Source organism: Gopherus flavomarginatus, chromosome 6 (assembly GCF_025201925.1).
Source record: "Gopherus flavomarginatus isolate rGopFla2 chromosome 6, rGopFla2.mat.asm, whole genome shotgun sequence".
Taxonomy (NCBI): domain Eukaryota; kingdom Metazoa; phylum Chordata; order Testudines; family Testudinidae; genus Gopherus; species Gopherus flavomarginatus.
Window position 1 is genome coordinate 46,623,602 of NC_066622.1, and position 15,654 is coordinate 46,639,255.

At 47.0% G+C, this 15,654-nt stretch overlaps 2 protein-coding genes across 3 annotated transcripts in view; one reads left to right on the forward strand and one right to left on the reverse strand.

The window, feature by feature from the left end:
• Window positions 1–72: 72 nt before the first annotated feature.
• Window positions 73–3,112, forward strand: RBM15B (RNA binding motif protein 15B). Its single transcript, XM_050957751.1, has one exon. The coding sequence runs from the start codon at window positions 150–152 to the stop codon at window positions 2,847–2,849; it is 2,700 nt and encodes an 899-aa protein (XP_050813708.1). The 5' UTR covers window positions 73–149; the 3' UTR covers window positions 2,850–3,112.
• A 3,867-nt stretch (window positions 3,113–6,979) lies between these two features.
• The window catches only part of DCAF1 (DDB1 and CUL4 associated factor 1), a 108,458-nt gene continuing 99,783 nt past the window's right edge, over window positions 6,980–15,654 (reverse strand). For both annotated transcript variants that reach the window (XM_050957706.1, XM_050957705.1), the window contains 2 exons: window positions 14,277–14,532; window positions 6,980–7,890 (listed from right to left, as the gene is read on the reverse strand). In XM_050957706.1, coding sequence (XP_050813663.1) covers window positions 7,832–7,890; window positions 14,277–14,532 — 315 coding nt within the window. In that variant the 3' untranslated portion in view covers window positions 6,980–7,831. The remainder of the gene's footprint in view (window positions 7,891–14,276; window positions 14,533–15,654) is intronic.

Consider the following 15,654-nt stretch of genomic DNA (forward strand, 5'->3'; position numbering starts at 1 on the left):
ACCCCTGACGCAAGCACGCGGCGGGGCGCGGAATGATGACGTGTGGCCCGCGCGGCGCCGCGGCCGGACTCCGGAGCCGCCTTCGTTCCCTTTTGTCCAAGATGGCGGCGGCCGCCGGAGGCGCCTCCTGAGCCGCTGGTCCGGGAGCCATGAAGCGGGGCAGCGAGCGGGACTCCAGCCCGGGCGGGGCGGGGGGAGGCCGAGCCGCCGCCGCCAAGCGGCCCCGGGAGCGAGAACGGGAAAGCAGCAGCCGGCGGGGCCCGCACCGGAGCTCGGGCGCCTCCCGCAGTAGCCGGGACAAGCTCCCGCCCGGCGGCGGCAGCGGCGCCTCCAGCTCCCGCAGCCACCGCGGTGACGAGCGGGCCGGAGGCAGCGACTCCAACCACCGCACGGCGGGGAGCGGCTCGGCCTCCAGCGCTCGCAGCAGCCAGGCCGCCCCCCCCTCCACCTCCTCCTCCTCCCGGGCGCTGGGGCCCCCCAAGGCCAAGGCCCTACCGGGGGCCGTGGTGGCCCCATCACTGCTGCTGGCGGGCCCCCCGCCGGGGGCAGCACCCTCCCTGCTGCTGGCCCCTCTGGGGGGCTCGCCAGGGCTGGTGGTGGAGCCGCCCGGCTCCTGCGAGTACAAGACGTTGCTGGTGAGTGGGCTGAGTGCAGCGCTGCCTGACCAGCTGCTGGAGGATGGGCTCTTCCGCCAGTTCCAGCGCTTTGCGAGTGGGGGCGCTGGCGACATCAGTGTGAAGCTCTCCCACACGCCTGAGCTGGGCCGTGTCGCCTATGTCAACTTCCGGCACCCGGGGGACGCCCGTGATGCCCGCAGACACGCCCGGGCCCGGCAGCTGCTTCTGTACGATCGTCCCCTCAAAGTGGAGCCTGTGTATCTACGTGGGGGTCGCAGGAGCCGCACACCCCCACCTGTGCCCTCCCCAGAGCCTCTGGGCTACCTGCCACCCATCCACAGCACCTACCAGTATAAGCAGAGGTCACTCTCACCTGTTGCCAGCCCTTTATTGAGGGAGCCAAGGCCCCGACATGCTCATGCCGCGGCTGCAGCCTTTGCCTTGGAGGCTGCTGCACTCGGGCTCTCCCGGGAGCGGGAGAGGGCACTGGATTACTATGGGCTGTATGATGAGCGTGGCCGCCCCTATGGCTACCCCATAGTGGCTGAGGAAGACCTGATGCCAGAGGATGACCAGAGAGCCACCCGGAACCTGTTCATTGGGAACTTAGATCATAACGTTTCAGAGGTGGAGCTGAGACGTGCTTTTGAGAAGTATGGCATCATTGAGGAGGTGGTGATTAAGCGCCCTGCTCGAGGTCAAGGTGGGGCGTATGCATTTCTCAAGTTCCAAAACTTGGACATGGCCCATCGGGCTAAGGTCGCCATGTCTGGCCGGGTTGTTGGCAGGAACCCCATCAAAATTGGCTATGGTAAAGCCAACCCTACTACTCGACTCTGGGTAGGCGGCCTTGGACCAAGTACATCCCTGGCTGCCCTTGCTAGGGAGTTTGATCGCTTTGGTAGCATCAGAACTATTGACTATGTGAAGGGGGATAGCTTTGCCTATATTCAATATGAAAGCCTGGATGCTGCCCAGGCTGCCTGTGCGCAGATGAGGGGCTTCCCCTTGGGCGGACCAGAGAGGAGACTTAGAGTGGATTTTGCCAAAGCTGAAGAGACAAGATACCCCCAGCAGTACCAGCCTGCACCACTCCCTGTGCACTATGAGCTGTTACCTGATGGATATAGCAGGCACAGAAGCCTAGAGCAAGACTTAAGGGTGAGAGATAGGACTCCTCCACATCTCCTGTACTCGGACAGAGACAGGAGCTTTGCAGAGGCAGACTGGGCTAGCCCTACCAAAAATGCTGAACGCAGAAATAACTTGGAGAGCTATGGCCGATCCGTGCGTAGCCGCAGCGGAGAACGTTGGGGTAGTGACAGTGACCGCAGCGTGCCCAAGCCTTGGGAAGAAAGGCGGAAACGCCGGAGCCTTTCCAGTGACCGTGGAAGGACTGCTCATTCGCCTTACGAGGACAGAGGCAGGACAAAGGCCAGTGGGTTAGCTTTAGATCGCAGCCCAGACAGGGTTCGGAAAGAGAACAACACTACAGAATCTGGAACAGAACGAGACCAGAATAACTCCCTTCAGAACAACCGGCATGTATCTGAGGAGAAACCCCATCGTGAAACTTCTGATCTTCCTCAGCCTAAAAGAAGGGACAGCGAACGCAATCATCGAACTGGTGAATCGGAATCAAAAACTCACGAGGAGCCAAAATCTGAGACCAAAAAAGTAAAGAACTTATCAGAATTCGCTCAGACACTGCAACTTGCTTGGAACGGGCTTCTTGTGTTAAAAAATAGCTGCTTCCCCACCTCTATGCACATCCTGGAGGGAGACCTAGGTGTCATCAATGGGCTCCTAAAAGACCATTCATCTGGTGGGAAGTTAACACAGCTCAAGATTGCTCAAAGACTTCGACTTGACCAGCCCAAGCTGGATGAAGTAACTCGCCGTATCAAACAAGGCAGTCCTAATGGTTATGCTGTGCTACTGGCTACCCAAGCCACCCAAGGAGGGGTAGGGGCTGAGGGGACTTTTCCTGTTGTGGAGCCTGGCTTGCAGCGAAGGCTTCTCAGGAATCTGGTCTCCTACTTGAAACAGAAGCAGGCTGCTGGGGTGATCAGCCTGCCTGTGGGAGGGGCGAAGTGCAGAGACAGCACAGGCATGCTTTACGCTTTCCCTCCCTGTGAATTCTCTCAGCAGTACCTCCAGTCAGCACTAAGGACATTGGGAAAGTTAGAAGAAGAACATATGGTGATAGTTATAGTCAAAGACACTGCCTAGCCCACACTGTCTCTTCAGATTCCATGTTTTCTTTGTGTGTGTCACAACCCAGTTGTTTTTAAGGCCGATAATTTTGGTGGAAGCCCAGTAAACCTTAAACAAAACTGTAAGATTTTTAGTTTCTAATTAATTTTAATACCAATTGAATAGATCCAATTTTATTCGTTTTTTAATATGTGACACTGTCCACTGTGTTCTGTATTTTTATTTTTTAACTGTATGGAAAGTTGTCAGTAAAGCCTTGTTCACTGATGGATTTTTAATCTTGTGCAGTACCTTGGTTTTTATGGTCTTACGAGGGGCTGGTTCCCAAGAGCTAAAAGATGATGCCTCCTCCCTTTCCAGTTTCTCTGACCTATAGTTCCCCTCCCTCTTTCCGGGTGCCCTGGAAGATTGGGGGAAGACTTCTTTATGATGTATGAGAGACACTGAAATGTCAATTCATGTTCTTGGCCTGCTTGCTTTGTATATTATGAATTTGAGTCTTGACACTTTTCTGCTACTTCTCCAATATTTGATAGAGGCGTCCCAGGTAGAGAAGTTCCAAGGAAGTGAATCCTGATCAAGAATAGAAGTGACTTTTATTCATTGTTTTAAATCTTTTTTTTAACAGCTATTTAACACTTGAGAGAAAAATGCTTCTTGTAAAAGGTCGCAAGGACTGACCAAGAAGCTTCAACAAAATATTGGTAGACATGGCTTGACATTCCTGATAATTTTTTTTATTTTTTGGGGGGGGAGGGGGATAAAAAAAACAACCCTTGCCTTTCCTCTTTGGAGAGAACCGTCTTGGGCCTCTGTTATACATAGACAAATAAAGGGCACAAGCTTAGTTTTTATTGCACTGCAGGTGCTCTTTTGTATAGTGCAGAGCTTGACTACCTGAACAAGGTTAACTGCCATAGTTAAATTGTTTGCAGGATTCTAAAGGAGGAAAAAAATATCTTTGGCTGTTTAAAAACAATGTATTAAGAGTTAATTTTCCGAAGATCTTGGGACGTCCTGTCACAGTAAGAGCATAAACAAGGAATGAAAATTGGAATTGAAGAAGGGCCGGCTCCTTCCGGTAGTCTGTGAGGTGGTTGTCTGACAGAAGCTAGGACATTTGCCTCTCAGTTCTCAGTTTCTTAATGATGGGAGTTTACCATTCCAAACTTGATTTAAAAGCCACACAGTTACATTATTTTATAATGCTGTTAGCCTTTAGCAGTCTTCAAGAAGAGTTTGTAGGATTTAAAAAACAACAAACCCTAAATTTAGCAGTTTCTTTGAATTTCCAGACTTTTTTTGTTGTAACACAACAATGCTGGAGGAACCAACCATCTCCTTTGCACATGTGGGTGTGAGCCAGAAACTCGGTGGCAGAAAGTTGGCAAAGACCCTTTTAAAACTGTGCTGTCAGCTAATACGCTGGTATGACTGGTAGCAGAAGCTATGTAAGGGGGAGGTTAATTCACACTAATAAAGTCCATTTATCCTGCAGTTTTAGACTAGGGACAGCAGTGTTGGTGCATGGTCTGTTGCTTGTTTCAATAATGTAAATAATTTGTTGTTTTTATGTAATACAGCAGTTACATTAAAATAGAGCTACTTGGTGAGTTTAATAATGTTTCCATAGTAATGCCCCCCACTCACCCCAAGTACAACAACACGTCTAAAAGTTGGAGGCTAGCTGGATTGACTAGGGCTTTCAGTTTTTTTTAACTATGTTGTGGCCAAGTCCTGTAGTGTTGACGGTTCCTTATGTAAGCTATCAGCACCTTGAAGTGTTACATTTGTTTTTTTTTTTTAAACCAACTGCTATTAAATATTCCACATGGTCAGTGTTAGAGAGTAACACTAACTTTTGTCACAAACATCCTGTGTATTGAAGACATTCAGTATTGAAACTGCAGTTATGAACTGAATCTTTTACTGCCTATTGCTGTGAATTCTAGCTGCTACTGCTGCTTTGGTTGAGTGGCAATGACTGCTTGTTATATGATCTGAGTTGGAAGGTTCCAGAGACAGATGATTCCCTGAGGCCAAAGCCAGAAAAATGTTACTTGAGCTCTGCAATGCCAAGGCCCAAGTAAATAGTCATTAGAACTTCAGATTATTAGAGCTTTAGCCTTGTACTGTTGCTTCCTGAGTGGGTTTCTGTTCAATGTGGCTGAGTGTTTATGAATGGAGTTCATCATTCCCAGGATAGGGTTGTGCCCCTGGTGTCAAGAGTATTCCGACATCTAAAGGTACTATTAAAAACAGGTGCCTGTTATCAGTCTAGCATCGAATGTATGCTAAATGTAGAAAAATAAGGCCAAGGTCCTTGCCCCCCAGACTTCACAGCAGATACGGCATGGGGAATGTACTGACAAGCAAGTAATAGCACGAATGCTGCTAGATCTGAGATTTTTTTCCAGCTATGAGATCCTTCACGGCAGGGCCTCAGTGAAGATGCAACAAGACAATGGCAGCACTAGGTAAGGCCAGCCTAGGGAGGCACAACAGGTGGTAATGTCATGTGACCGTAATATCTCAATGACTGTAGGAGACTGGCCCTATAGTGTCTTTTAGATACATACGGAACCACAAAAGCATGGGTCTTGATAAATGTGAATCTTGCCTGACCCTCGTGGATAGATGAGATTTTTGGGGAGGAGGAAGGAAAATGTAAGCCAGTCTCTGCTCTGGGGAAGAGACACCAAAATAATTCCCATCTAGTCTAAAACTAGCAGTGGGAATTGTAGTGTAGACATAGCTCCAGCAGTGAATTTTTGTGTGTGTGCTATTTTAGTAAATGTGCTGAAAAGCACAACACCAGCATGGTGGTAAAAATGGTTCAGCCTTGTCTACACTTGTACTAGTTTTAACAGCAGTTCAGTGGCCATTTTTGGGGACAGTACCCTGGGAAGAGAGCCTGGTTGAACTGATTTATAGGCTGTCTTGCTCTAGTGGAGAATTGGGTTGTTAGGATAGAGCTAACACAGAGCACAAACTGTTCAGCCATGTCCATGCTATAAACCACTTATTGCAATGCCCCTCAGGTAAATATCCTGGCACTGCTCCCTGTGGGACATTTCAAAAAGCCCTTGATGCATTATGTACTACTTGTGCTGTTAGACCAGAAAGCCCCCCCCACTGAAGTGGCACTGTAGGCATACATCATGCATATAACCTGTTTAAAACAGTCATGTATAGTGATCTTTTTTAATGGTTAATTTCTCTAGGGTAGACAAAGTGAATTAGCAACTGTTGGCGTTTACTGTCTGCCAACCCTCTCACAGTGGTACTTCCCTCCATCTCCCGTTGTGGTTAAAAACATTCTACTTGGGGTAGTGCCGGCCTGACTCTCTGCCTGAGGCTTGAACGGAGAAGGAGGAGGAAGAAACTCACTGGGCTTCCCTGCCCTCTACTCAACATCATTCTTTCTGTGAAAACTTCGCATTCTGAATTCTAGGAATAGACAAGAGAGCAACTGACCAGTGTAAAAGTTTTCAGAACAGACACGTTTTCAGGCAAGTCGTGGCATGTTTTTTGAGCACCAGGCCTGGAATTTGATGTGAAAGTGAACGACTTAGTTCTGCTCTGTGTAACAAAAGCCTAGGCACCTAACCTAGGTGATTTTTAAGGTGGGGCCCTTGCGGTCTCAAACAGCAGCACCTTATTTGACTTACCTGTCATCCAGCCAGCATAAATAATATCTCTTCCTCTCTCATGTTAACCCCACTACACAACCATTTATTGCACTGTTATGGGCACTACATAAATGTTCAGGTATATGTTAAATCACAGTAGTAAAGCAGTAAGAGTTTTGTTTCAAGGCAGACCACGTATGCTGTTAATCAGTAAATATTTGTTTTGATTTAACCTTGTAAAAAGAGGAATCTGGAAGAGCTGTCAGGGATGTCCAAGGCATAGAGCTCCGGTGGGCAGCCAGAAGTGAGTGAAGGACAAGTTCTGTCACAGAACTGAACAGTTCTTTGTAACTGCAGCGCTGCTCCTTCCTCCCATCCGATTTACCTTGTCCTTTGTGTTGCAACTCAGCCACAGAAGGCTGCTTGTTGGGGAGTCTTGGGAGATACTGTGCTGTCAAATACTATTTGGGCAGGTCTGAGGGGGAAAACATGGGTCCAGCTCACAGCCATACGTAGAGACAGGACTTGTATTTTATTTTTTTTAATAAATACACTTTACATTAAAGAAAGGCCTTCAATTTGCAGTTTCCACAGAGGGTGTGAAAGGGAGAAAAAAAGATTAAAAAAACTTGAATCACAAGGGGAAAAAAGGGCCCAAACTGCAATCCCAGAGCCCCCCGTCTCCATGAATACTGGGTGTCAGCCTCCCCCCTCTTGCTGCAAGAACCTCTGCTTAAAACAGGCTGGAGGTTCAGTTACCCCCTTGGGCTTTTCCCTAAAGGCAGGTGACACACAAGCTAGCAGCAGATGGCAACACCTGTTTAAATAAAAAATTCTCAATTCTTGGCAATTTTAGAAACCATGATCCTCTTATTTCATTTAGTACTCAGTAAAAATGCCCCTTTTGCTAATTTTAAACAATTTTTCTCCCCCCAAACCTGACCCATGGTAACAAGATACTAGACTGATACAAAGTTCAGACCCTTTTTACTATAACACCTGCCTTTTTTTCTTTTTTCTTTTTTTTTTTCCTTTTTTTGGTTTTATATAAAACTATTTTTGTTCTTTAGGAAAGAACTTTGTACAAAGAAAATATATTCTGAAATAGCTTCAGACGTTTCCATGGAGAGGAGAGTCTCATCTCAGCCTAAAATTAAAAATTAAAAAAAAAAAAGGCAGAGAGAAAGAGGCCTAACCCCTGGTCTGTTTATTCAAGCGCCTCGATCTGACCCAAACCAACACAACTGATGGGCTGGAGTTCCTTGGATGTCCCAAGGGGTGCTCAGAAATTGCTTCTGAGTTGGTCTCTTGTCTTCTGGGAAGGGAACTTCTCCTGACGCCAACACCCTGCGTGGTGGTCACTCCTCACTCATTCAAAGACAAGATTATGTCGTCTTCCAAGTCAGAGTTATCTGAGCTGTCAGCTGGAAAGGGGACATATGGGTTATTTGTTTGGTGTATGTGGAAAAAATGCAGCTGTCAGGCCAGCTAAGTAATGGAGCCTGTTCTGCATCAGTCAGTTACAAGAGACCACCACCACCTGCTCAAGCAAACTGACCACAGACCAATGAACTCCTTAGCATTAGCAGCGAGAGAGACAGCCTGTAATTGTATTTCAGGCCAGGAAGTCAACTGGCATAAGGTGAGTGCGCACTAGGATTTTAGTGGATCAAAGGGACTGGTGCAATTTTGCCCAGTATAATTCATGTAAGTTGACAGAACTCCCTTGCACAAGTGGGGCTGGAATTTTCCACCAGGAGGTTACTCATATAAAAGCTGTTTGCACAACTTATTGGGAACATATAAATGACATAACTTCATGTTGTTGGGACAGGACAGATGTGTGGGATAACTGTGTTGCAAAACCACATTATTTCAAGAAATGACATCCTACCGTGATGTGTGGGCTCTGCATAAGTTACTAGTTCATTATGTAGCAAACTGGACACCAAAAGCTACATTCTTATTGAACAGTTGCCTTTCCAGGCAGGGCACTGCTGGGACCTCATTAGTGAGGAAAGTTAATAATTCATTATACTTACACCAGCATTTATAGCACCTCCCACAAAGCACTTCACAATGAAATAGCTGCACAGCACTCATTGAAGGTGACCTGCAGAGGATTTCTAAAAACCAGACTTTTGCCCTTTTTAGCTTTGTGAGGCAGAATGAAGACATGAAAATATTTGCCAAGAGTTCCACCCCCCACCCCACCCCCACTTGCTTTAACTTTAAACAGGAAAGTCCAGGCTCCCTCAGTTGTGCTGCTGGAGAGTATGAAGTGACAGAGATGCATACCATGAGTTCTCAGGCCCTAGCTGAAGTCACATGGTTACTGAATCTTTAACCAAGGTGGCCTAAGTATTCCTCGAGTGCTATAGTTAACTAGGTGTTAAAAGCAGTTTTAAAGAATAACCAAAACTCACTCTCCCCTCAGCTTCCAGTCTTTTACGATTTCGCTTACATTTCATGAGTTCTCCAGAGAGCCTTGCAGGGTAAGCAAAGCCTCAAAAAAGGGGACAAACCTTTTAGGCCTTAAAAAAAAAAGGGGGGGGGGAGCAGCTCAGAGCACAAGTCTGTTTTTTCCCCTTTGTAGGTACCTTTAATATAGGTAGGAAAAATGTGTTGGCAAAAGTTAGTCAAAGAAATGTTTTATATTCTGAAATATCCAGTATCAAGCTCACTGCCCAGACAACTCAATGCCCAGATGGAGTACTTCACAAGCAGCTGGACTCCTTTCAACTTTTCCTTTCGCTTAAAAAGATTATCTGGGAGCTATTTCCATGGTCTTGATTTATACAGAGGAAATGTTTATAGCAACTTTCCAGTGCTGCTGATTTCTGTGGCCAGGCTGGGCCAAGATCTCTGACCGCTTTGGGAGAACCAGCTGCCACACATCTCAGAAGTTTCAAGAGAAAGTACAAGTCAACCCAGCTGCCATGTTCTGCCATGGGGTGGGGCTGGCCAAGGGACAACAGCTGCTGGGCTGAAAAGTCAGGGGAGCTGAAGGAAAGCTGAAGTTCCAGAGTGTCCCTGCCCAAAATGTTTGGCTGCCCTTTCAGCTGTGACCCACTAGCCAATCAAGTCTCAGCCTCTATTATAAAGCCTAGGAGAGCAGTAGCTATGGCAATGCAATGGGAGCTGAGCCACAAAGTGCTGCTGTAAAATAGCAACTAGGTTACATGGGGAAAGAGGAGGGACAACAGATCTGAAGAGTCCAGAAAACATGGAGAGGAAAAGAGGCCCAAAAAGAAGTTATTACTAGCAGGTGGGAATTGAATGAGAGAGAGGCATCCTGATCTCACGAGGAAAGAATTTCTTGGCTGATCAGCCTTCAGCCATGTCCTTAAGAACCCAACGTATGCCTCAGGTGTACCACCGCTATCACTCCACTGGCCAGACAGCACAGAACCTTTCAAGATGTTTACAAGCACTTATCTTGTCATCTGTTCTCACACTGCCCAAGTGAGACCACACAGACCTGTTACAACTGCCATGAGGGAGAGCACAACGCTTCACTGGGTCCTGTAGGGCTCTTCAATTCAAACACTGGCTGTTCTCGAAACACAAACCCTTAAATCTGCAAATACATATGGCTGGAGACAGCTCACATAGTAGCTTGGCAGTTACCGTTCCAGGTGTTAGAATAGCAGTTCACAGCTCAGCCCAACACTCAAAAGCAAGTTATTCTGCTGTGAGTTGCCAGTCACCAGCAAGAGAGACAGAAATACCCATTTTAGTCGGACACTTTTCTTGCAGATACACAAGTTCAGCCTGTCAACAAGAGGCTTCTTCCCAGGGCCTGCATCAGAACTCCTGCTGAGCTTCTTTCTGTAGGGCATTACCCGAGGGAGATAGCCCCACATTTCCTAGGAGTGTTTTCATAAGGACATCCTGACTCAGACAGTGAAACAAGCTTTTGCAAGAACCCCAGTGGGTGCAGAAATTGCCCTGGTCCAGAAAGTCCAAGCTTCAAGCTCCTTTGTGCAGATCTCCTCCAACCCAAGTGATGCATTAGGCCGAGAGGAATGTCTGCACATTTTAAATGTTTTCACAGGTGATTCCTGAAAAGGCAACCCCCTGCCTGGGACATGAATACCAGGGTCACTCACTTCCCCATTTTCATTGTTTCTTTAATTATTATGTCCCAACACTGTACATGGGCATACTAACTGTGCCAAGCTTAGGGAGGGTTGTCAAGAAATACCAGTATGGTCAGTAAGAATCTCATCAGAGGGCCAGTACTGCTGGGGGGCAGAGGAGGAGAGGCGAAGTGCTATACATTAGACAGTGCATCTTAAGATTGGACTCTAAGCAGTGAATACAAGATTCCAAGTCTCTGAGGCTTACTGGTCTCCCCATGGCTGGGAACTTGTAAGACATGACTGCAGCCTCAGAGGAGGCAGAGGAGAAGATTATGATTAGGTAAATATGAGATGCATGCTGGACCTGGACCACACTAGCCTGACAAAGCTGAGTCCAAAAAGAAGAGCTGCCACAGGACCCAGCTAACCATACAAGTGCAACCTGACCAGAGCATGGCTGAGAGTCCCATCCCTAGCTAGAGACTCCAAAGATGCAGGGGAACTTCACAGCCATCTCAGAGGGTTAGCTGCACTATACAAGTTCAAAGTAGAGCCTCAAATAGCCCAAAATCACAGGGCACGTGCTCAGCAACTTCTCAGCAGGCAGCGCACTCAGTGCAAGAGGTGCTGATGCTACTCATAAATGACCCCTTTGGTAGAGGCTTGGCACTTGGGCCAGGTGAAGCTGTGACATGTCCCTTTAGCCTGGTGACTTATGATGGCAGTGGGAAGAAGCCTAAAGGAATTACCCAACAAACCACTTTGGCGAGCTTCTGAACAAGAGCACCCACAGTGCTGTCTCTCTGCAAAGCTGTCCTTAGGAGCACTATGTCCATAATAGCTATGTATGTACAGGGCCAGTATGCACCCTACTCCCAAACCTGCTTCCCATCCTACCCCAACTTTAGCTGACATGGCTAGTGAGGCACCATTCAAAACTGCAGATGCTGAAATGAGGCACAAAAAGCACCTGACTCAGGTATTTGCAGAAACACGTGAGCCAGCATGGGGAGCCAGAGCAAGAAGAGAGCCAGCCAACTGCTGCGGCTGCTCCTCCTCACCAAGCTTTGGCTCCACCTCCCTGCCCATGGTCCAGGCCACCACATACACAGGGAAGGGATCAGCAACTCCCAGACTCCCATTTCCTCTGCTTCTTTTCTACCTCCTCCCTACTTTGTACTACACCGAGAAATAAAGTGGGCAACAAGGAGATGGGGTGGGGGATAGCTGAGAAGGGACACATGATGGGGTGGGAACCAGTCATGGGCAGTGCTCTGGTGGAGCATAGATGAGTACCAGCCTGTTTTCCCCCAATGTGCCCATTGGAAAGGGGTCACACGCACCCCCACCCCCAGTGTTCACAGGCTGCAATTTCACTGCAAGGTTGACAACCTCAAACCACCAGTCCAAATCTAGATCTAAAACCCCACAATAAACTTGATATTACATGCCCATTTGCTATATTAGTAATGCTCCACCCCTCACCTCTCTATATTCACCCCCTTCCCCTTCTATAAATCGCAGGCCACTCAGGAATGAGTGGTGAGATGTATCTAATTCCCTCGAGCATCAGGAGTTAGATGATTAACTACTGCCCCTAAGTGTCAAACCTGTTACCCGCTGGCCTCTCTAATGGAAGCCTCTGCTTTGTCTCTCCCATATAAGCCTGGAGTTTTCTATGTGCTTTTCAGTGCTGTAGACTGAGTAGTTTCTAATACTTTAGGCATCAAGTCTAAATGCTCGGTGCCCATCCGAGATTTTGGAGCCAAATAGTGATCTCTGTGACTCAGTATTCAAACAGGTAAAGTCGTGAGCAGAAAAGGTGTATTCACATTGCCTGGATGTCAGATGATCACTTATTCTCTGCTGCAGCCGCCTCCCCTTCTGCTGAGACTCAATCACAGACTGATGTACACATTACAGCCATTTACTGGAACTAAGAGCCAATTTACTTGCAAATGCAGAGGTTTTTAAAGACAGTCAAGTTAAAATAAGCTCCTTTTCAAAGTGCACAAATTTTCCATTCCTGTGTAACGTCCCCTCTCCTTCCCACCAGTGTCTGCTACCTACCTGTCCTCAACTCCTTCCTCAATACCCATTCCCCTTGCGTCCTTACAAGCCAAAGTGCAGAGATGTCAGGTTCTTGTGGCTTCCTTACCATTCCCACTGGGTCTTCCCCACACAGCTGCTGAGTGCTCACAGCAGCCCTGTAGCCCCATCACAGGATGCAGGAACACAGAGTTAGTGGACAGGCCAGAGGCGGCAGCACCACAGGACTTTGTCTTTCCTCCAACAGTAAAGTAACTGGGGTAAGGCAGATGCAGCACAGAATGCCAGTCTCCCCCTCTGGCAGAAGGGCCAGAGAGTGGTGAAAAGGCCCTGCAGGACCAAGTTTTAGTCACTTCTCTTCCTGGCACCGGTGACTCCTAAACTGAGATTTCCTTTAGTTTCAGTTCAGGGACCTGTCATAGGCCTGTTCGACCCCACCCTCCCAAAACAGTACCGCTAAGTATCTATTAAAGTGCGATTCATTTTTAATTAGAGCTATGCAAATGTCCTGTTTGGACAAAATACCTACCACCTTCAAGAGAACTGTGGACTGACTGACATACATATAAGAAAATCTCTGGAGACCTGAGGGGGCATTACCCCCAAATTCATGAGTCTGATCACAGAGGAGCAGGGCTGCACTACAACGAAACAGAAGAAGAGCATGGATGAGTCTGCCAGCGAGAGAGACTCTGAACTTGGTGGAGAAGGCTATACCAGCTCAGAAACAGAACTGCCATTCAAAGCCTTCCAACCTGCCACCAAAGAGGTCAGGCTTCCATCTTGGTTCCCATCCAGCCCCACCACTGCAATATTTTAGCACCTCAAACATCATTTATCTTCAACACCCATGTAAGGTAGGGCAGTGCTACTACCCTCATTTGACAGATGGGGAACTGCAGTACAGAGACACTAAGTGAATACCTAAGATCACACAGGAAATCTGTAGAAGAGGTGGCAACAGAACTGAGATCTCTTGAGTCTCAATCCAGTGCCACCTTAACCACAAGGTCATCCTCTCTTGATTGTTAAGCGTTTTCAAAATTGAAGTGCTAGACAAACTCCAAAGCTGTTATTTATTTATTTTTCTTTTAAATGAAGTCTCTGTTTCTCCAAACCAGGAGGGAGAACAACTTCAACCTTTTGCGCAGCTAGGTTAGCATTGGAACGGTCACGGGCAATGAAGAAGCAAGCTCAGAAATGCCATGCTGGGTTATTCTCTAAGTAACTGCAGAAGGTGAAAGAGGCTCAAACCAGCAAGGAAGAAAATGGCTTCCCATTTCTATGAGTGTATAAACAAAGCAGAGGAGAGGAGAGGAGAGGAGAGAAGTTACATAGTGGTCTGGGTCCCTCTGGAGAGCAGGATTTGTGAGCATACATATAACAATCCTTCACACGAAGTTGCAAAACCTGCTTTATAATTCTCTCAAGTGTATCTGGGAATAAAGATGGAAACAGTTTTCTTCCTAGACCTAACAAAGGTGATTCCCTCAGACCATGGTTGGTATTTACCAGTGAAGCTCTTTGGGAGGCCTAAAGCTGATTGAACGGGGGGACCAGTGCCTTTCATCCAGGGACGGAAGGAGAGAAATCAATTTTTCCAGAGGGAAAATTTCTCTCTTTCATATTTGTGAGGATGCGATCACCTGTGACCACCAGTTTAGAAGTATACTTACTATCACCAAGGATCAGCTCAACTTCCTCATCTGCATCAGAATCCTCATCTTCACCTTCATCCCCCTCTTCCAGCAAGTTGGCAAGCTCCTCATCATCAGAGGGAGCGAAATCATTGTCTCCATCCTCACCAGCATTCTCATTGTTCTCATCCTCCTCCAGCTCGGCCTCCAGCAGCTGGTCAGTGTCTAGTTCATCTAGGTCATCTGTATCATCATCATCTTCATCATCATCCTCTTCCTCTTGTTCTTCCTCCTCCTGCAGCGACAGCAATAGAGCCCATTAGGACATGCAAAAGTATATGGGGACCCTTCTGAGGGAAATGCATACCTTCCCAAACTAAAGATCACCCAACATTACTTGTAAACTCTACCCTCTTCACCCTTAAATCACATGATAGATGCTAGATTGACAGCCCTGGAGAAGTCCTTGTTACTATCTTGTGTTATACTTGTTTTATGGGTAACATTGCATGCCTCCACCCCATGATGTTACTTGCCAACATGCCTCACACAGATCTGCAGAGGCACATGAGTTCAGTCCCAGCTCAATACAATGCCTGGCCTCATGCCAGGCTTACATAGACAGCTGTTTCTTCACAATTGGTCTGAGACCATTAATTCAGTCAGAGTAACTGGTATTGGTCACTGCTGACCAGGATGAGATTTGAGGTCCAGTGAAAATCTCTGTTATCCCATTACCAAACCACGAGCCATTCAATTCTCAGATTATAAATTCTTTTAAAGTGGCTCAGCAGTCTCACTACTGAAATTTACACTGTGAATCAGGGTCTCCATTCTACCAGTGTGCTGAATGAATAGCTTAAAGAGAAGAAAACAATCCATGGGAATTTTTGTTTGTGTTTAGTGATTGAATTTCTTATTCCATAAATTAAACCCTTCCCAGCCTGAATGTCATTTCTGGTATAAGCATGGTTTTATGAGTGGGATGAGGAGAATGGTAGCGCTGAGTGATCCTTACACACAACTGAGAGGATACCAGCTGCACCAAAAAGTCTCTGAATATCAGTTCCCTTTTAGTATTCTTGCACCTATATCACACCCACCCACCCACCTCTTCTCTGATGGAATATTTTCAGAAGGCAGGAAAAATACATCACTGAACCCTGGATTCTGATGGGGTATATGGGACACATCTTCCAAGATTATAAAGCAGTTGGGGAATATTTGACAAACCCATATGAGACAGATACTCATCCTGCCTCTTCCTGTGGCATTGACAGATTTTGGATGGTTTCATTTTCAGAATTATGCTAAGGGAAGAGAAGCCCCATCTTCTTTGCTCCCCCACACCACACTTTTTTTTTGTCTAATACACATACATGCAAATGGTATTATGACTAAAAGCAGTAGGTAAATG